General features: G+C 59.4%; 1 protein-coding gene across 1 annotated transcript; it reads right to left on the reverse strand.

The window, feature by feature from the left end:
* On the reverse strand, positions 1–19,943 carry skib (SKI proto-oncogene b). The gene is made up of 7 exons (XM_086149581.1): positions 18,899–19,943; positions 3,425–3,532; positions 3,226–3,296; positions 2,991–3,136; positions 2,427–2,713; positions 2,087–2,317; positions 1–2,006 (listed from the first exon to the last, which is right to left on the reverse strand). The coding sequence occupies exons 1-7, from the start codon at positions 19,808–19,810 to the stop codon at positions 1,818–1,820; spliced, it is 1,944 nt and encodes a 647-aa protein (XP_086005707.1). The 5' UTR covers positions 19,811–19,943; the 3' UTR covers positions 1–1,817.
* Positions 19,944–21,855: the final 1,912 nt, after the last annotated feature.

Here is a 21,855-nt window from a genome sequence, read left to right on the forward strand (position 1 = left end):
TCTGATTGGCTGAGAGTTTATTCTTATTGTACAAGTTTGAGAGGGAAAAGACAAGAATCCAAACCCAGGAAGCCCCGGGGGCCTGACCCTCCCGACCCCCCCGGGGCCTGAACCCAGAGACAGTAAGACATACAAGTGTTTCTCTTGCGGCGGGAGGAGCCGTCCAACCCGGGGTTGCAGGTTCTGCTCCGCTTCACCCTTTTGGCCCGACGCTCGGTCCGGACTCTGCTCAGCCAAAAGGGAACATCAGATCTTTCCACATAAAAAGGTCAAAGTCTCCTTTCTGTTGGCGGACGGACCCGCAGAACCACCGCCGGTTCTCCTCCTCCAAACCCTCGAGGACAACAAAGCTCTGAAGATCCAAATATAAGTTCTTTTTTGGTTTCAAGTAAGAGCAAAAAAATAATGTTCATTGTCAGTTTCCGGCGACATAGTAACGGGAATCTTATTTACAGTAGTACTGAGGCAGTACTGTAGAAGTACTGTATGTACATCGGAGCAATCCTGTGGTCTGGAACGTGGGGGGGGGGGTTACGATGCACTGAGCAGGTTCTGTCCTTTAAAAAGTGCAATTCCTTTTTCGTAAAGTAAAAAAATATATATCCATATTTTGTATATATGTAGAAATGTTGTTGGTATAAACAGCATTTTTCTTTTGAGCGCCAAAAAAACCAGAGACGGCAAATGAAGGCTTTCCCGTCGATGGGCAGCAAATCTTTACAGAATACAGTTCTGTGACAGAACTCAGTATAAAACCAGTACCGCTTCTCCACTCGACACAGCCTGGGGACCGGCCTGCAGCAACGCTGGAGGTCTGCAGGGAATCTGAAGATCTGCAGGGACCATGAAGGTCTGCAGGGACTCTGGAGGTCTGCGAGAACTCCAGAGGTCTGCGAGAACTCCTGAGGTCTGCGAGAACTCCTGAGGTCTGCAGGGACTCTGGAGGTCTGCATGGACTCAAGAGGTCTGCGAGAACTCCGGAGGTCTGCGAGAACTCCTGAGGTCTGCGAGAACTCCTGAGGTCTGCGAGAACTCCTGAGGTCTGCAGGGACTCTGGAGGTCTGCATGGACTCTAGAGGTCTGCGAGAACTCCTGAGGTCTGCGAGAACTCCTGAGGTCTGCAGGGACTCTGGAGGTCTGGAGGCCCTGTGAAGGTCTGTTGCACTATTCAAAACACAATGAAAGCAAGTGACTGAATATCCAGTCCTGGGTGGCCGGGGGGGTCTGGGTACCCCAGGACCTCAGGACCTCAGGAGTGTGCGTGCACGTGGTTTTCTATGGGTGCTTTCCTTGCCGGGGGGAGTAACAGTGCTGTGCAAGCAATATCTCTCAAGAAGTACATCTTCTACGCAGTAATACAAAGCAAGCGGGTAGTAAAAGTACTTAGTGGTAAAACGGCGTCTCCTCCTGCTCCTCCTGCTCCTCCTTCCCTCCATCTTCAAGTAGAGTTGTGTGTCTGCACATCTTGAAATAGCTTATACCAAAATACAACATCTTGGGCAGCATCGGGTGTCTGGTCCAAATCTCCAAGGTTGGCTGGAGATGTGTGTATCACCGGCTGGCGGGGGGTGGTGGTGCGAGGGATAGGAGGGGCGGAGCTTCTTACACACTCTACAACATGCTTAGATCTCATGCTACGTTCTAGTTTGTTCCATCAACTTCGGGAGGAGACTGTTTTGGATCCCATCGTGTCACATGGGACAGTTTTCCTGGATAAAAATGGCGGCGTCCTCCTCCTCCTCCTCCTCCTCCTCCTGGTCCTGGACGCTGCAGCCCAACCCCCCCTCCACTGGCTCCTCTCTCCGGCGTCGCGGCTGTTAGGTGTGCGTGGGTGTGGGTGTGTGTGTGTGTGTGTCCTCAGCGCCGGCCTGCGCCGCCAGCCGTGCCTGCAGCTCCTGGACCACGGCCTCCAGACTCTGCCGCGCCTCCCGCTCCCGCTGCAGCTCTCGCCTCAGCTGCTCGCGGTCGGCCTCCGCCTGCTGCAGCTGCAGGTGCAGCTCCTCGATCTGTGTGTGTGTCGGGGAGGGGGGAGGGTTAGACACCTGGCGAGGGGGCGGAGCCTAAAGGCGGCGGCCGACGCTCTTACCTGCGCCGAGTATTTGACCCGCAGCCGCTCGGGCTCACAGCCTTTATCGCAGACCCTCAGCGTCCTCTGGGCCTCCAGCTGGCGCCGCAGACGCCCGCTGGACTCCTCGGCCTCCCGCATCTTCTTCTCCCAGTCCACGCGCAGACGCTCGATCTCCTTCCGCAGGTTCCTCTTGGCCTCCACCGCCTCCCGGAGGCGCCCTTTCTTTGCAACGCGCACAAACTCCAGTTCCTGCAAACCCAGCAGGGAGAGGGCGGAGGTTAGAAGCTAAGATGGCAGACGTGAGGGGTCGGAGGGGTCAGGGAGGGGTCAGGGAGGGGTCAGGGAGGGAGGTTCCCACCTGCTGAAGGCTGCGTTTGGCCTGCACGGCGGCGGCCAGCTTCTCCTCCTGCTTCACCCTCATCCTGACAATCTCCTGGAGGAACTTCTCTCGGGCTTCTTTGGTGTCCAGGCCGGCGTACAGCGTCTGCCGGAGGGTGTCCACCTCCGGGCAGAGGGCCCCCGGCAGGGGGGGCGGCCCGTCCGGAACCGGGACCGGGGCCGGGGCCGGGGCCTTCGGGAGCGGCGTCTGGGTCACCCCGCCGCAGGCGGAGGGAGGGGGGGCCCGGGAGGATGCCGGCACTGGGCCTGAGGGGAAGAGGAGACGACATCAGCCACGGGGTTCACATGGGCAACAAGACCGACCTGGAACATCTCAGTGGAGTTCCTCAAACAAAGGGCCTCCTGGAAGAACTTCTCAAACTGGCTATGGATTCAGACGTTGGACCATCAGCCAGGGCTCGGCGCAGCTGGACTTCTTCAAACGGCCACTAGATGGAGCAGCTGCGCCGCGCTCCCCCCTCAGTTCTCCAGGAGAAGGCCCGGTTTGAGGATCTTCTCCCGGGAGTTTGAAATGGAAACTCACGGTCATCGCAGTCGTCGACGTCGATCTCTCCCTCCGAGTCGCCCTCGTCGGTCGCCGTCCTCCCAAAGTCTCCGTTGGGCAGCTCGGGCACCTTCCCGGGAGCAAGGAGGTCTCCAGGCGGGGTCTCCTTACACTTTGAGCAAGACCTTCAGGACGAGAAAGAAGAAGCGAGGAACTTCAGAAGGCACCATTTGGACTTGGGATTGGACAGTTTTTAACGTGTGTGGTGACTCACCTCTCGACCGGGTCCTTCTCTGAAGCTTTGGGGGACCAGGGCCGGAACGCAGAAGGTCTCTGCTTCAGGTCCTGAGGCGCAAAACCCAAACATTGTGAGATGGCGGCGAAGCACCACACCGTGGACACAGTGAGGCAATGCTGGAGGTGTGTGTGTATGTGTGTGTGTGTGTGCACATGATGGCTGACGGGTCACAGACCTTCTGCGTGGAGTTGGACTGCAGCCAGTCTGCTCTCCGGTCCTTCTCAGCTGACGGAGATTGCAGCTGGTCCAGCTTGGCCCTCTTGGCTGGGACAGGGCTGGGGGACTGAGAGGACAGCCAGGTCAGTCGTCATCATCCTCACACACACACACACACACACACACACACACACACGCATGTTTACTACTGCTACTGTTTGGGGGTGAGTGGTATCACTCAGAAACCGGTTTCAGTTGGAACGACTGGATAGAAAGAAGAAGAAAAGATGCATCTGTGCAAGCGCTTAGCTTGGCTCACACACCAGTGTGTGTGTGTGTGTATATGTGTGTGTGTGTGTGTGTGTGTGTGTGTGTGTGTGTGTGTGTGTGTGTTGCTGAGGCGTTGGAGATCTGGACCCTGAATTGGGAGTGTAGGGAGCTTGGATGGAGCTGCTTGATTCAACGGCACCAACTGTAGGATCTGAGGTGCTGTGTGTGTGTGTGTGTGTGTGTGTGTGTGTGTGTGTGTGTGTGTGTGTGTGTGTGTGTGTGAGTGTGCGTGTGTGTGTGAGAGCCCTCAGGTCTGTACTTGTGCTGCTTGAGGTGTCGGGGGCCCGCACAGACCTGCTGCCCTCTGACTCACTACTACGACATCCTGCAAACATTCCCTCCACCTCCAGGCTCGGGTGGAGGAACCCAGGCACGTCTCAAAGGGTGTGTGAGTGTGTGTGTGTGCGTGTGTGTGTGTATGTGTGTATCTGGAAGGGTGGAGGTGTTCTTCAGGTGTGCATTCCTCAGCAGCCAATCATCTGCTCTGTGTGAAAGTGAAACCAAACTCAGAATCTCGGTTTGGAACGCCCATGCTTCAGATTAACCTTCACTGACCTTCACGAACTAACTTTCACCAGCCCCAACTAACTCAAACTAACATTCCCGGACCTTCTTGGACACTCACTAACCTTCAGTAGATACCCTCACTGACCGTCAATTACTATCACTGTCACCAACCTTTGCGAACCTCCAATAATTCCCATTAACTAACCTTCACTAACCTTCACCGATTTCTACTGAACCTCCACCAACCCTCTCCTTCACTAACCTTTACAAACCCTCAAACCTTCACCCACCCCCCGATTAGCAGATTAGCAAAGGTTGCCAAGACGACGACGTGAGTGTCTGTGTTTTGGACATTGCGAAGGTCTGCCCCCCTGCCTGCCTGTGGGAGATCTTCCAGAACCCCCAGCAGTCAGCCTGCCTGGTGTCTCCAGATGCCGCGGATCCCGTGACCTTAATGGTCCTCCGACTTAAGCCCCGCCCCCATTGAGGGAAACTCCCGCGGCCGTCGGGCGCGCCTTGCACAGCCATCCCATAATAACTCCACTCATTGTTCACCTCCATCTGCCTCTAGATGCTCGTTCCTGCCCGCCATCTGATTTCCATCTGCGCGCCCTCTTTCCGGTGCCGCCGGTCGTCTGGCTCCGCCCCCCCGCCGCTAAAAATGCCCAGACTTCCCGTCCGACCCGGAGCCTCCAATGCGGGCGGCCTCGGCCCCCCCCCCCCCTCCCCCCCTCCCCCCGCCCCCCCGCGGTGGGTGGTTTCCTCAGAGATGCTGCCGTGATGTCATCGCAGTATGTCATTATGGCGGCGGCGGGGCGTGAGCGCATTACCGAGGTCTTCTTCTGCAGGAGGAACTCCAGCTCCAGACACAACAGGGGCGCGGAGCAGACGCCACCCAGGAGCCGCCGGCCAATCACAACACCCGCCTCGCACATCCTTCCGCACCCAGCCAGACAAGAACCTCCACCCCCAGAACCTCCACCCTCCAGAACCCCCCCTCCCGCCGAAGGAGGCAGACTTCCTCTCGGCAGTTTTCTTTGGCCGAGTCCCCCTGTGTGAAGGGAGTGTGGCGTGGGAGGGGGCGGGGCCAGGACCACAGAGGAAGTGCCGAGCTGCAGGAATGCGCGCTCCGAGGCCAAGTCCGCCCCCCCCTCCTCCCTCCCCCCCCTCGAGACGCCATTCAAGCCCTGCCCTTTTCAACCCGCCATTGTGTGCTTCTCCTTTGAGGAGCGCCGCCGAAGGAGCGTTTCAAAGCCGACCTGCAGGCTGAGCGGGCAGGAGCAGGCACGCCGAGCCCAGGCGCCACCGCCGGATCGCGGCAGGATGATGGGGGGGGGGGGGGACAACCACTAGTGGGTGCCAGCGGGGATATCGATATCTGCTCTGACAGGACGGCGTTCCAATAAGCATCTGCTGGCCAGGAACAGGAGACACTCGAGTCTGGCTTCTCTTGCTTGCTGCCTCCCCCAACACACACACACGCACACACACACCAAGCGGTGGAGGCTCCATGGGGCAGGAAGTGCAGCCGGGACGCTGCAGCAGGGAAGGAAGGGTGGGCGGAGGTGGGGGTGGGGTGCGGTTGGCAGCCGTCAGCGGGGGCGGGGGGGGTGAAGAACCATCACCGCCATCGGGGTCTCGACTGATTCACTCATTCATTATCTATAGTGCTCCTCCTGCAGCTGGGGCCAGGGGGGGGTCTGAGTCCTGCTGTGATTGGATGAGAGGCGTGTCCATCACAGGGCCACCTATGGAGACATGCAACCATCCACCCTCTCATTCACACGGCTGGACAATGGAAGGTCTCCAATGAACCTCCTGCATGTGTTTGGATGGTGGGAGGAACCCCGAGGAACCCCACGAGGAACATCAACACGCACGGCCGCCAGGAGCTCCACGTCTGCGGGGTTGCGGTTTGTTTGACGGATGAACCGTCGGAGGAGCGGCCGCGGGTCGGCTAGCAGGCTAGCAGCGCTTGAGCCGTTAGCGCAACCCCACGACGACCGTGCTTGCTCTTAAAAAGGTAAAGATCCACCGACCGGGACCTCCATCCAGGAACGTTTACGTCTCCTGTGGAGCCCGAGCCACGTCCGGGAGTCGGCGGGAGGCCGAGCCCGGTGAGAGCCTCGTCGGGAGAGGACGGAAATAGTCCCGGCGGCTCAAAGCGGCCCGACGACACAATCGCACAGCGAGGAAAAAAGCCCACAGCAACAAGACCCGGTCTCAGATTACCCCGCCCAAAGCCCAGAATGTAATCCCCAGGGGGGCACGAGTGCTTAGCGGGTCGCTGTTCCTGCTCAAGGGCATGCGGGCCAGCTCGCCACGGCGACTGGAGGGGGGGGGGGGCAGGCGGGCGGTTTGGGTCATGTGATCCCTGGCGTCTGCGGCGGCGCTGGCAGGGATGTCTGGCCGTCACGGGGGTGGTGGGGGGAGGGTGTTATCAGCGACATCCCAAAATATCTGTGAAAGCTCCTCCTTCACGCTGGAGGTCCAGGCCTGCAGCTCCAGCAGGCCGGCATTACAGCACGGATAATTGGATTGTCCTAATTGTCTTTGGATTGAGACTCCATGAGCTCTGAGGAGCACACAGGAGGAGCAGCTCTTCCTCCAGGTGGGAAGCCTCCCGCCGGATCCTCGCGCTGAGCGAGGCGGGACCGGTCCCGTCCTCGGGGCCTCCGCTGACGTCCCTCTGAGGTTCTGCTGGATGTATTTGGGACCTCCAAGGAGGTCGGGAGAACCCCTGGAGGTGTTCTCCGAGCCTCCGTCTGTATCTCAGCGGTTCGGGGTGGAAACTCGAAGCTTCACGTGCATTTAGCCGTCCGTCCGCACCCCGATGCTGTCGGAGGCGCCTGGAACTCCATAGCTCGCCGCTGTTGATGTTTACACTGACTGTAGTTCCACGGTTGCTATGGCGCCCACACAGGAAGTGTGCCTGTAGTTCAGCGGCGACCACCAGCCCGGCATGAGAACGACAGTGTTTCCGCTCCCTCCTCCGGCCCGCCGCGTACGGAGAGCGTTTACAGAAGCGCGCGCACGTGACACTGTTTGTCCGTTGAAAACCAAACGGGATGTTGCCGTGGAAACGGAGCCGCACACTCGGCGCACGTCTACTGAAGCAGGACGGTAAACCTCCGGGATCCGTCTGCTGTTAACCCGCTGGCCGAAGGCCCGCCGCGGGTCAGCTGCCGGCACGGATCATCTGGAGGTGAAGGATCCCAGAGGTCCACAGAGGAGATCCATGGAACATGCTGGTGATCAAACATTCCTGACTCATACTCACTGTACTTATGCACGGCCAGAGACCAAAACACTGCAACCATAACAACAGGAGGACCACCACACACACACACACACACACACACACACGCGCACACTCACACACACACACACCCTGGCATAACTCCCCCTTTCAGAGGATGACCTCAGATCCTGCCGTGGCCGCCCTGCACCGAAGACGTGAAATAGATATCTCTGCGGATTCTGCATTATTAGCCCGGGCCTGTGCACGTTGGCCGTCAGTCAGCGCTCTACCGGGCCAAAGAGCGTGCACGTGCTCCGTGCACCGTGCACCGTGCACGGCGACTGGGTATTTATAGAAGCACATAGTGCCACATTCAGCAGATAGCTGTCTGAGCCTGCTGGCCGAAATGTGGCAGAGGGAGAATTAAACGTTAGCCTTCAGGAGGGGACAGCCTTATTAGGACACACGTACGCACACACACACACACACACACACACACACCTTGGCCCGCTTCTGAGCCTGACCTCAGCCCTCAGCCCGGGGGGGGGGGTCTGCAGGTACGAGCAAAGATGGAAGCGGAAGCAGAGCGAGCCGGAAGGAGGCGGCGCCGGCGTGCAGAAGGACCGGGAGGGTTGTCTGATACGACAAGGTGAAGGACACGGTTCGCTCCTCACACCCTGAGGGAAACACATCTTTCCTTCAAGCTGGGAGCAGAACCCTGGGGGCTCTGACCTTTAACCCCTGTTCAGCCCAACACCCCGAAATCCTCATCCTTGCCGAGATGAACCTAATCCTAACCTAATGTCATCCGAACCGAACCTACATGAACCCTAACCCAATGGTAACCCTAACCGTTCAGGGGAACCATGTTATCAGGCCAAAACACTGACACACACACACAAACACACACACACACAGCCTTTATGCTTCTTTTCACATCTAGTGCATATATAATGTAGGAGCAGCTGCAGTGCAGCAGGCCTGGGGGGGGGGGGGGGGTACACAGGGAAGGTGGAGGTGCAGGTGGAGGTGGAGGTCCTCATTTCAACCTCACCTCCATCTATGTTTTCAGAAATAAGATGAAGAGCGTCCAGCAGAGAGCTGGCGTCCCAATGCATCAGTGAGCATGGAGGTTGCAGGTTTGACTCCAGCCCACGCTCAGCAACAAGAAGCCCACAGTCTGAGCGGCTGAGTTTTAATCCCACAGATTAATACTAAAGCTGCGGGGAAGACGATTAAAATGTCACTGGATAACCCCACAGACACACACACACACACTCTGCCCACCCCAACCCTACCCCAGACACACCAAGTAGACACACCACTGGATCACCAGGTGAAGCTCACCACCTCCTCCCAGGTGAGGAGGGGGTCTGGGGGGGGCGGATGGGCAGGTTTAAGCCGGGGTCTGAGATTGACAGACCAGATGGACGGTCGGATCTCCAGCGGGGGGGGGGGGGGGGCACTCGGACCAAACCACTGGGGCGGGGGGTTGTCCATGTGGCCGAGGTTGTCAACGCTTACAGCAGATTATTCCACAGTCAGTAAACACATGTTGTGGAGCAGCGTGCATGTGTGCCGCCCGATCAGTGTCAGTTTGTACTGAACGCCATCTTTCTTCCGGGGGGGTGGGGTCTCTAAATCAGCTGAGATCCGGGGATGCGGGCGGGGGGGGGGGGGGGTCTTCTGTCACAGCAGCAAAGCAGCTCAGCTGTACCGTGTAAGCTGAGCCACATGACCGGAGGGGGGGGGGGGGGGGGGGGCAGGTGGCAGGTTTATTTGGAAAGATGGAAATGGGATGAATAGCAGAGGTTAAGAGGGGGAGGGGGGCTGGGAGGCCATAAAAGCTGTGAGAGGGCGAGGTGAAGTTAGGGTCAGCGCTCACAGGCCCAGCTGATGCCCCCCCCCTCCCTCCGCCCCGTTTGGGAGCTAATTGGCTGAACCCTAGTCATAAATCCTGATGAAGTTTATAGACGCCGTTGGGGCCGCAGCGCCGAGCGCCGCCTTCCGGGTCAGCGGGTGATGCTGCTCGACCCCCCGCCCCCCCCCCCCCGCCCCGTGGACGCTCACACAATGAGTGACGGCAGCGGAGCGGCGAGAGGAGGACTTCACTCAATGCTGCTTTGTTTAATTAGCTTTGAACTTCAGGTCCAGGTCAGGAGGAGGAGGAGGAGGAGGAAGATAAAGAGGAGGACCTCTAACTGTTTCTCCTCTTCAGGCGGTGAGGAACATCCAGCGGCACCTCGGTGTTTTCACCTCTGCACCAGGGTTCAGGGGTTGTTTCCTCCGAGGAGCGGCCGAACGGGCGTCGGTGCGTCGGCGCTGCTCCTTGACAGAGATCAAGTGGCGTTGGACTTGTTTCCACTCGTCGGAGGAATTGTCTGCAGGGGAAACGGGGGATGAAACACCCACAACATCCGTTCCTCAGATCACACATTCCGTCCTCCGGAGATGTTCCCCTCGGCAGGAGGACACGTCTGCTCCCGGGGGCGTTCGGGACGGCGGCCCCTCCCGGACCCCGCGACTCCCCCGTCTGTTTCTCGACTCAGAGAAATTCTTGGAAACGTCTTTTCCTCCATGACTTTGTTGCACAAGAGTGTTTTTCTCCATGGCAACGGAGCAACAGTCCATCCCGGCTCCTCTGACTCAACAAACAGAGCTCTGCTAAATACCCCTTCCAGTGCCAGGAGCCCCCCACCCCGGCCCCCAGTTTCAGAGCTCGGCGGCGCCCGGAGGGTCCGGGGCCCGGTGGTGCGCTGGCGGCCAGGGGGTGGAGCCGCGGCCGGACGGAGCGTCGCTTAAAGGCAGGACGGCGGCGTGACGTCGTGGCCCTGAATGCAACGCGACCCGGTCCTCCGGTTGGAATCCACCACCTGGGACGGCGGCCGACTGGAGGATGTGGAGGATGAACCCCCCCCCCCCGCCACCACCACCACCACCACCTGTCCTTGACTCATCCTAATCACAGGATTTGGCTCGCTGCACTCCCACTGGTGCGTCGTCCGCCATCTTGTCTGGACTAGTCGAGGCCATTCCTGAGGAAGCGGTTGATGTCTGTAACCCAAGCCCGGTGGCCGACGGCCCTCAGCTGCTAGCCGGCAGCTGCCCCCCCCGCCCCCCCCCCCCCCCAAACCAGGAACCCAGCACAGCTAATTAAACCTTTTTCCCTCTTTATTTCTCACCTGTAAGGTCAGTGCAAAGGGCGGAGCCGCCCCCCCGCCCCCCCCTCTGGGAACAGGAGTGTGCCACGGGGAGGGGGGGGGGGGGGCTGCACAGGAACTCAATAATAACTTTCAGCAGTCTAGCCAGGAGGCTGGAAGCCCAGACTGTGGCTGTTCCCTCCAAGCCGCGGTCCCCCCCGCCCCCCCTCCCCGTCTGCTGCACAGGCTGATGCATTCTGCAGACGGGCCGCGCTCTTAAAGAGACACGGACCGCATACTTCTGCTCTGAATCAACCCGGGCTACGGCAACCGCCGCCGCCGGCCTCACAGCCGTCACTTCCATTCCCCTCGGTTCTCCTCGCCATCCGGGGGGACCTGGGGGGTCCGAGGGGAATCAACGGGCCGAGGGGCACAGAGAGCAGATTCCCTCTCTGCAGCCTCCTTTCAAAACCCCAGAAGAAGAAGAAGAGGAAGAAGAAGCGGGGTGGTGGAACCTCTGGTCCGAGGCGGGTTTGAAATCGTCGTCATGGAGATATCTGGAGACCCTCCGACAAACCTGGGGGCGGTCCCGCCCCGGCACGCACGGCAGCCATGACAGGAAAATCACTTCCTCGTGGCTGAAACCAGCGACAAATGGGCGGAGAAACACCTGTGGCCACCTTCGGCTGGGGTTGGACTCGGGTCCCGGGTCCAGCAGGCGGCCGGAGGCCCGGGTCGGGTTACAGGAACCTGGAAGGGCGTGCCGGTCCGACACACTCTCCTTCTCCTGTCAGCACTTCCTCTCATCTTGGTACACAAACAGAGGATCTGGAAACAGAACCTCCAACTTCCAGAATTTTTCTCCTTAAATCAGTGTGTGTATGAGTGTATGAGTGTGTGCTGCACCTCAACTAGCAAAGGCGTGATCCTCACACTGCAGAGCTACGCCTTCCTGACACACAACGGACCAAGGAAGAGATGAATAAAGAGGAGTTTTTTGGAGAAGGTCTTTGTAAACACACACTAATGAAGTCAGGCTGGGTGTAACGATCCCTGCCAGCCTCCAGAACCGGGAGGGGGGGGGGGGGGGGTTGGTGTCATTGGACTTAGCAGAACCAACCCCGCGCTGAGCAACCACCTTCAGGAAGCTCCACCTCCACCTGCTCCCGGACCCTTGACGGTGCTGCAGCACCGTGTAACATCTGTAATTAACCTGGGTAGTCTGCTTGCGGTTATTCTGGGCTGACCCCCCCGTCCTCCCCCTCGGACCCTGACCCAGCCCCCCCTCCCCGGCCTCGGACCCTGACCCGGCCACCCTCTCCTTCACCTCGGCAGCAGATGCAGGAAGGAAAAAAAGGCAATGAACTTCTGACCCGTCATTCAGAGTGCAGTGGAGGCTCAGCAGCTCGGGGGCAGCCTGAGTGCAACGACCCCCCCAACACACACCCCCGCTGCCCCATAAACCCCCGCTGGACCCTCCTGCCCCCCATTTATGGCTGCCAGATGGCAGCGGGGCCTCCTTGCCTCTGGACTTGCCCCTCCGGTCCAGTAAAGCCGGTTTCCTGAACAAAACGACAATCGTCCCGCTGCCGTGGAAACCGCCGACGGACAGGGACGCGGCGACGTCCAGGTGTAGGGGCTCTGCCCGACTTGCTCGCCGTGCCGAACTGCGCCACCTCCACGCCGCCCCGTGGCCTCCGACCGACCGAAGCACACCCCGCTAGGACAGGTCCACCTCCACTTCCTCCGGACAGGAAGTTTGGTCTCATCCAAAAAGTGAGTGTATCTCGGATGTTTCCATGGTAACCGTGCCCTTTCCACGGCGACGCCGGGGTTTGTGACCGCCCGGTGGCGTGGAGGCGGGGTTCGGGGGGTGAAAAGGCCACCGATCCCCGATCAATGACCTTCTTTTACGGCAAATCAATTGAAGTGATTACCTCTCGTTCTCGTCCTTTATTTGTCCGACCACTTGGAATCAAGCGTTTATGTCCTGCAATTCAACATGACCTCCGCCGACCCCCCCGCCGAGGCTGGCGGAGCCATTAGGGGGGGGAGGGGGGCCGTGACTGGGGGTTATTAGGGTGATAAACTTTTACTGCCCCCCCCCTCCAGCCGCCCGCCGCTTCACACCTCCCAGGAACTGGTCTATGGGACCTTTCACGCTGCCGCCGGCCTTGGGGGCATTTGGTCGGCACGCCAACGCACAAATACACCTTTGAGACGCCCGGAGAGGAAGCCTGAATGCAGACAGGCTCGGGGGGTGGGGGGTGGGGGGTGGGGGGCTGGAGGGGCACGCACAACAGCGGCCTCCATCCAGGGCAGGATGATGAATCAAACCACAGCCTCCCCGTGCTTTGGCTTTGTGGAAATATGTAGACGGGGGTGGGAGGTACGGGGGGGTCGTCTGTGCTATGTTTTCTCCTGTGCGGCAGAAGTTGTGGGCAGCCGAGCAGCCGAGCAACTGCAGCCTCAGCACTTCTCCGTATTCTCCAGTTTCAGGCCGAGAGAACAAAGGGGGGTTGGGGGTGGAGGGGGTGGAGGTAATGAGGACAGTGGTGTGCGGCGGCGGCGAAGGAGCGCCCGACGCAGCCAGCAACGCTACCTCCCATTGGACCGCGGCAAGACAAATCCTCACGGACGGGAGGACGGGTGGAGGCTCCGCCCTCCAGCGGGTGGAACCCGCGGCGTGGCTAGAACCCGCGGAGAACCCTGAGCTCCGTGGAAGCAGACAGAAAACATTGTCACCGGGCAAAGGGGGGCAGAGGAGGGTGGAGGGGGCAGAGAGGCGGGAAGAAGGGGCAGAGGAGGATGCAGGAGTGGCTAAAAGATGGCGGAACGGCCGTTGCTGGTTTTCCCTCTGAGCGCCGGGCGACTTTTCAGGCGAGGGGAAAGCGGCGTCCTCCTCCCATCTGGGTGGAGAACCGGGTCCTGCCCCTCCACCCCAACCCAGGCAGCTGCTGTCTGGAAGGAGTCCACGTGGCTCCGCCCCCTCATGTGGTTCCACTTTGCCGATAGGATGGAGATGACCTCAGCTCAGTGAAGACGGGCGCTGCTGCTGCTGCTGCTCGCCAGATGTGCGGGGAGGGGGGGCTGGTTTACTCCGAGCTCCTAAGGAGGTCTGTGATTGAGGGTTCAACTTGATCTCCAGAGGTTCCTGGTCTATCTCAACAGCTCTTGGCTCGGGGTCGGACAAGGGGCGGGCCCCTGCCGGCCCCCGATATGTGCACGTGCCCATGCACGTGCCTCCCCCCTGCACCTGCTGCCAGCACAAAGGCCACTTCCTGCCAGGGCGTCCAGCCCAGCCTCCTGATCCCGTTCAGAAGGTGTCCAGCTCAACAAAGGCTGGGCCGTTGGTGTGTGTGTGTGTGTGTGTGTGTGTGTGCGTTTGGGGGGGTGACGCCGGGGCAACTAATCTCTGTGGAGGGGCTCATTCTGCAAGACGTCAATGGGCTGGACCTCATGGAGCAGCAGCCACGGGAGGCTCCTCAGATACATTGACAGGCAACAATGGCCTCCAGAGCAACCCTCCCAGGAGCCCCCCCTCCCAGGAGCCCCACTGAATCTGCCTCAACGGCAGAGAATCCATCATCTCCAGACGATGGGAAGCTGGCTCAGGAGCCCGGAGAGGGTCCTGGACCCGTGGCCTCCCTCGTTCATCTGCAGATTACGACCAGCGGCGCCAAAAGTGGAGGCGCTTACGTCGGTTATGATGATAATCTGAAAAGCAGCTTTCTGCCGCCGAGGTAAGGCGTCTGCTCGCCGAGGTCTTCTCCTGTCGTCGGCCACGCGCCACTTAAGACCCCTGGCTTTTAATAGTCTCCTGGTCATGGGATGGAGGGGATGGAAATGAAGCCAGATGTTTGTCAACAGCGAGATTTGGGGGGTGGGGGGGAGAATACAATTGGGGGCAGGTGGTCCTCAGGCTGCCAGGGTCAAAGGGAGGAGGTCCACCTGGCCAGCTGAGCCTGTGACAAAGAGCCGGTCTGACAGATCCTGGAGATACAAGGACCCCCCTCCCGCCCCCCACAGAGCCCGCTGGGACAGCTGTGCTGAATCCATTGGACACGGGTGGCTGCCCGAGGAGCTGCACCGCTCCATCTTTGTGAGGGAGCTGCTCAGACCAGGAGCGCCAGAGAGCAGGAAGCAGAGCAGGCAGCTCTCCGGGACCAGTTAGAGATGCTATCTGCCCCCCCCCATCCCTCCATCCTGGAGCGGAGGAGTGAATGTAGGCCACTGCGAATCCAGCCTGATGCAGCTCCTGCTCACCAGAGTGGAGGCTGAGATCTAAGTATAATGCAGCGTGGGGGGGAAGGGGGGGGGTAGATCTCAGCGGCGGAGAGCTGCACGTCCTGGGGGTCAAGATGGTGTCAAACGGGGGGAGGTGGTGGACAATGATAGCTCGGTGGAGGAGGTGTCAGACCAGGAGGTCTCCGTGATGGAGGGGGAGATTAATACGGCATCGGCCAGTGGGTGGGGAGAGCGTGATGCAGGCTGAGTGGAGGAGGAGGAGGAGGAGGAGGAAGAAGATGAGGACGACAACGACAAGGAGGAGGAAAAGGAAGAGGAGGAGGATGAATAGAAAGAGGAGGCGGAAGAGGAGGAGGAGGTCTCTGTACTTGTACTATAAGAGGTCCATGCCCTGTGAGGTCTGAGTGTACATCTGTGTGTGTGTGTGTGTGTGTGTGTGTGTGTGTGTCTGTGTGTGTGTGTTTGTGTGTGTTTCTCTGAGCCCACCAGCCGGAGAGCACAAAGTTCTTATTTAGCACAGGAAGCGCAGCTCTGCTTAGCAACCAGCGCTGCCCTCCAATCACAGGCACCGCCGGCAGACCAGACTCGGCTGAGAACGAGTCCTCCCTCCGAGTGCCTGGCGTCTGACGGGGACTCACCTGCCCACACACACACACACACACACACACACCGACCTGCCAGAGTGCCCCCCCCCCAACTCCCTGTAAACTCAACAGAGACTCCTCTGGTGATGTAAACCACCCTAATCCCAAATAAATTATGCATATCCTAAGGAGCTGGGGAGCGCTCTAAATCCTTCAAACACACACATGCGCGCACACACACACACACACACACACACACACACACAAGCACACACACTTGGCCAAGCAGAATCTGGCGGCGCACCAGTTGCAGCCGGGCTGACAGCGGCCCCGATTGTGATCTGCAAGGCACAAACAAGATTTGGAGCGGCTGCTGTCTGAACACTGAGCAGCCTGTTAGCGTCTAAGCTAACCCTCCTGGGGGGGGGGGGGGTCGTTGGCCTCCAGCTCCATTAGCACGTCTCCACACTCCGCAGCAGAGGCGGCGTACGATAGTGGCCGGTTACAAGGAGACAGAGGGTGCATTGAGGAGGTCGGGGTGTGCGGCTCTGGAGCGGGACCTGCCTGGAGGTAGACCTTCACACGCAAACACCACCCGCCCAACATCCTGCGCTCCTAATTGCTAAATTCCAGAGGGGCTGCTGGGACGTCGACGGCGGCGCTGCACACTTGGCCCGTCTGCCGGAGAAGACGCCGTCAAGAGATGCTGGTGGTGACGTGCACCGCGGCCCCTGCATTCCAGGAGTTCTGCGGGATTATGGGAGTCTAACCCCACCCCCACCCCCGACTGCAGCAGCTTAGCATCTCAGCCGGCAGCAGATGCAGACTCCGGGATTTCCTGTCTCTGCGCCAGATGGACCCGGCTCCTAATCACAGGCCTGGACATCAGGAGGAGATGGAGGAGAGGCTGATGATGACTGTGGACGGGCGCTAACCCAATCCAGGCGTCTGCTGTGCTGCCGGAGGCACCCCTGCCGAGCCGGAGCCGGAGCCGGAGCCGGAGCCGGAGCCGGAGCCGGAGCCCCCCCTCGAGTCTTGACCGAGTCACGTGACCGAGCACCTTCCGTCTCCATGAGGAAGAAGAATCGGAGGTTTGATATAGAAACAAAAACTGCTGCAGGATTGAGGAACTCCAGTTTTTAGGGGGTCCGGGACCTCACATCCTGGTCCGGGACGGGTCACTGTCAGGCCCGCCGCCTGGAAGCCCCAGCGGGCGCCCCGCCCCGAGAGAGCCCCCCCGCCCCGAGAAACAAGGCCGGGACAAAGAGCGGCGACTGCACTTCACGCCCTCTGAAAGGCCGGCTGGCCAACAAAGGAGGCGGCGGCTCTTTAGCACACATCAGCCCCGACACACCAGCTGACACTCCTCTGACACGGGGTCACCCTCCGCCCCCACGCACCCCCCAGGTCCGCCTGAGTGACGGGTGACGAGGAGCTGAAAGGATCCACCGGAAGGCCTCGGGAATCCAGCGGAGGAGGCAGGTACCAGAAGCTCCGGCCAGAAAACCCCCACCATCTCTTTGGATCGTGAAGGTTTTAATTCCACGAGTACGTGAAGTAAAGTAACGCCCCCGGGACCAACGCCTGACTGGTTCGCCCCACCTTGCAAGCTAATTCTCCAAGTGAGGAGAACGACAGGATGAAAAATGGCGTAAATTGGCTTCAGCTGAGCGCCTTTCATATCCATCCCATTAAAGATGGGGTTGTCGCCGCCGCTTGACCCCCCCCCCCCGCGGTTACATCTTAAGGATGTATTTCTACGCTTTGCTCTTGGCTGTACTTCAGCATGGATGCCAATTGGCAGAGATAGTTTGAATAATTACCGGTTAGGTGACCAGAATCAGCGCTACTGAAAATTCCAGAATGGCGACAAGACGCCGACTCATCTCAGAATAATCAGGAAAAGGCGTCAGAGTGCCGACCGTAGCGCCGCTGACGGCCGGCGCCCGGACCCCCCCCCCCCTTTATCAGACGGCCATCTGGTCGGCGGACTGTGCACGAGGGCGTGCGATTGGACGCCGCGAAGAGAGCGGGGGGGGGAGGGCCGGGTTAGTGTCTTTGGGGGGGTCAGGGGTCGCGGCCTCTTGACAACACGTCAAGGCCCTGCTCACAACACCCACACCTCCTCGGCCCGGAGCTCCGCCCCCTGCACGCCGTCTCCAGCCTGAATGACCAAATGCTGCATTTGATGCAAAACAGACCCAGTGACACGCACACACACACACACACACACACACACACACACACACACTCACACACACACACACACACACACAAACACACACACACACACACACCCTAGGGATCTGGTGGCTGCCTCTGCGAGCAGCAGAAGTGACTGGAAGCGTTTCAGAGTCTATATTTACAAGCTGCCGATCAGGAAATACAGGAATGTTTCCGAATCAAACGCGCCTCCACGGATCGGGGAGGAGAGCGGAGGGGTGAGGGGGGGGGGAAGGACTCAGCGTCTGAGCAGGCTGAGGGGGGAGTCTAGACAGAGGAGTTTACCTTTGAGACTCTTATTAATGGACGGTATCAGCCAGGGTTGGCTCTCTGGTGGAGCTGAGCCTGCCGGCCCCCATCTGCTTCCTAGTAGCCAGCTTGTCAGGCTGATGTACGAGCAGCGCCGGTGAGCCGTCCCCACCGAGGAGCGGGCCTAACTAGGACACCGCTGACAGTTTCACACACACACACACACACACACACACACACCTGCTTCCCCGACAGAAAGTCACCCACAGGTGACCGGCCGATGGACCAATGAGGAGACACCGCCACTGAAATATTCACGATTTTCCCGCTCTCTGCCCCCCCCCACACACACACACACCCCCACGCCGAGTGTCTCCCGGCTGCAGCTTGAGCCTGGAGCATCGCCATGGCAATGAATACGCCGATGTCCACTCATTAGCGGAGTCCCACACAGCAGCTGCTCTCTGACTCAGGAAGGGCCACCTTTGTCCCACAAGCACGGACCCACGCACCAGCCCACACACACACACACACACACGCACACACACACACGCACACATGGCCTTCATCACGTGCACGCACACATGCCAATATTTCAAGCCTCCTCCCGCCCTCTCCATCACACCAATAAACTTCAGGCTTCCATAAATCAAACCGCAGATGCCCTTGAGTCCCCCTGGGCGGGGCGGGGGTTGAGCCCCTCCACACCCAGATGTTGCTCCTCCTCCCGGAGAAGGTGCTACAACACCTGAGGTCTCGAAGTGTCTCGCGAGAAGGTTGGACATGTGAGAGGACGTGAAGAAGTGTGAAAAGGTGTGAGGAGATGTGGAAGGTGTAAGGAGGTGTGAAAAGGGTCGAGGTGTGAGGAGGAGTGAGGAGGTGTGAGAAGGTGTGAGGGCGTGTGAGGAGGAGTGAGTAGGTGTGGGAACGGTTTGAGGTGTGAGAAGGTGTGAGGAGAAGAGTGGACTCACCCCGCAGGGTTTCCCGGGCAGCCTGGCCGTCACGTCGTACTTCCCCTTGACCTCCAGCAGCAGGTGCTCCAGGCGGCTCCGCTCCTCGGACCCCGTGTAGTCCGGGTCCAGCAGCACGTAGGCCCGCCAGTTGGCGGAGTCGAAGCCCCAGTGCACGGTCCGGTTCTCCAGCCGCTTGTGGCTGTGCACGACGAACTTGCGCGGCGGGAACATGAGCCTGCAGTCCAGGCACTGGATGCAGGCGGCGCCGGGGGCCGCGTACAGCTCGGGCACCAGGAGGCCCCTGCAGCGGCCGAAACACTCGTGGTAGACCCTGAAGCTGCGCTCCGTGCGCTCCAGCTCCAGCTCCAGCTCCAGGCTCCGCGGCTCCGGCTCCGGCCGCGGCTCCGGCTCCTTGCCGCGGCGCGGGGGGAAGCTGCCGCCGTAGACCAGCGCGTTGCAGAGGCGCTCCGCGTCGGTCTGCGTGATGAGCCCGCAGGACGGCGCGGAGAAGGGCAGGATGCCCACCACCTTGAGGATCTCCAGCTGCTCCGCCGTGCAGCGGGAGCAGTAGATGTGCAGCTCGTCGCACACCGAGTTGATCTGCTGGAGCGAGAAGTCCCTCAGGACGCTGTTGAGGATCTGGGGCAGGCACAGGCGCTTCTCGCCGCCCACCACGAAGCAGGAGATGGGCTCTCGCTCCAGGAGCGTCTCGCAGCGCTCCGTGGAGCGGTCGGACGGGATGAAGAGCGGCCCGGACATCAGCGGGGGGGTGTGGGGGGGCAGGCGGAGCAGCGCGTCCGGCGGCTTCCCGTCCTGGAGCCAGCGGGCGGAGAACGCCGCCGGGCCGCCCAGCGAGCGCATGGAGCTCAGGTGGAACTGCTGCAGAGTTTGCTGGAGTCCAGGATGGGGCTGGAAGCCGCTGACCTCCATGTTGGGAGAAGGTCTTCCGGCGCGGGGTGTGCTCGGTTCGGCTCGGCTCGGCTCAGCATCCGGCGACGCGCACGCAAACGCGCCTTCCCATGTCCGTCCGTCCGCGGAAAACTTCTCCGCGGCTCACGGCGCAACGACGGCGGCTCAACGGCTCGATCCGCGCCGGCGGGGAGGGGGGGGACGGGGGGGGACGGGGACGGGGACGCGGACGCGCTGCGGCAGCGCGCTGGGACTCTGGACGCTCCGGAGACGCTTCCTCTCCGTCTGGCTCTCACTGCCTTTCTCTCTCTCTCTCTCTCTCTCCCTTCCTCCCCTCCCTCTGTTTGTTTGTGTCTGTTCCAGTCATTGAATCTCGGCCAGGAATGTGAGTGACTCCCCGGCCGGCTCTTCTCTCCGCCGCGCCGCCTCCCGCCGCTGCACGCAGCTGCGCAGCGAGGAGGAGGCGGAGGGGGCGGAGGAGGAGGAGCTTCGGAGTTGCTTTCAAATCTCCTCCCCCCTCCACTTGTTGCCGCGCTTACTCCGCGGAGTAAACTATCCCATAATATTATGAAAGCGGGGTTCCGCCTCCCTCTTCCCTCCCCGCCTCCTCCTCCTCCTCCTCCTCCTCCTGCTGGTTTACGCAACCGCACGGTGACGTCAGCGCGGCGTAACCCGACACCAGACTTCACAGCGCCGGAGGTGACGTCACGACTGGCGTCACAGGAGACAGGCTCACCCCTTTGTGGCGTCACATCCGTACACATCCCTCGCAGATGTGTCTGTTGGTGTCTTTATGATGAGAACAAGAATAAGAACAACTTTATTTATATCGAAGAAAACTGTTGTGCCAGACTTTCAAATAGAACATAACAATAATTAATAATAGTAGGAAATTGTATGAACAGTAAAAAAAGGGGGGGGGGGGGATAAGAAATACAAATAGAACTATAAAGTGCCAAATCAAAGCGATTAAGTGCTTTAAGGTCTTAAGTGCAAAGATTTGAAGATTCCCTCCAGCTGAAGGAAGAGGAATTAAAAAGTCTGATAGCCTCAGGTAGGAAAGACCTCCTGAAGACCTCCTGAAGATCAACCTTTGCAGAGACAAACTTAGAAGGTTGTTCTTGGTCAAATGACATAAAGTTAGCAGGGATTCATTCATGAGTAAAATGATGAATAATATAATTTTTATTTCTATAATTCAATACTGGTATCCATGTATGTTTTGGTAGCTGTTGTATGCTGTTATATGAGAGCTTCAGAAGGTCCAGCTTGACCTCCAATACATCCCTGATTTCAGGCTCGGTCCAGTGGCGTCTGGTGTTTTCGGACAGTCCGGAAGGCTCGGGTTTCATCTGAGCTTTTTCGGTCATGGGAGCAACGCCCCTCTCCGACCTGCAGGAGAGCTACAGCCATGCTCCAGTCACAGGGTCCTGCCAGAGGATCCCCCCCCTCCGTGGGAAGAGAAGCTCCATCCCCAGATCCTGAGGAAGAACTTCTCCGTCTGGACCGAGTCAGATGAGGCGAGGAAGATCTCCGTCCACACTGAGTGGGATTGAGGTGACAAAGATCTTCCTCACCTCTCGGTTTCCAAAATGATCTGGTGGATTTGGTGCAGCTGGGCCGCAATTTGAGAAGGAACCTCGTCTGTGGAGGTTCTCAGTCATCCAGGTCATGGTGAATTTGGGTCGAAATCTTGTCCTCCATGTGGCTTCTTCAGTTCTTCAGAACTGATTTCGACAAGGACCCTTCTAAATGCTCTGAATGATTCTTCAGCTCGGAGCTTCTAGTCAGGGGAAGTCATGGTGGTCCCACTGATCCTGGTGGTCCACAGGGAGGTGACAGCCGTAATTCCATTGGATGTGCTCCTCTTTCTCCTGCTTGGGCTCATCCTGTGTGTTCTTTCCCTGTTCCCCTGGCCGGGTTCCTCTCCAGGTTCTCCTCCTGACCTTGACAGCTGACCTTCTGGGCCAAACCCCGCCCCTCACCACAGTGACCCCGGTCATAGGTTGCCATTTCCATCGAGAACCAATGAACTTGCTCTCCCTGTGAGCAAACACCTGGACTCC

The sequence above is a fragment of the Fistularia commersonii genome, chromosome 7, assembly GCF_037954325.1.
Source record: "Fistularia commersonii isolate RoL2024-O1a breed Wild chromosome 7, RoL_Fcom_v1.0, whole genome shotgun sequence".
Taxonomy (NCBI): Eukaryota; Metazoa; Chordata; class Actinopteri; order Syngnathiformes; family Fistulariidae; genus Fistularia; species Fistularia commersonii.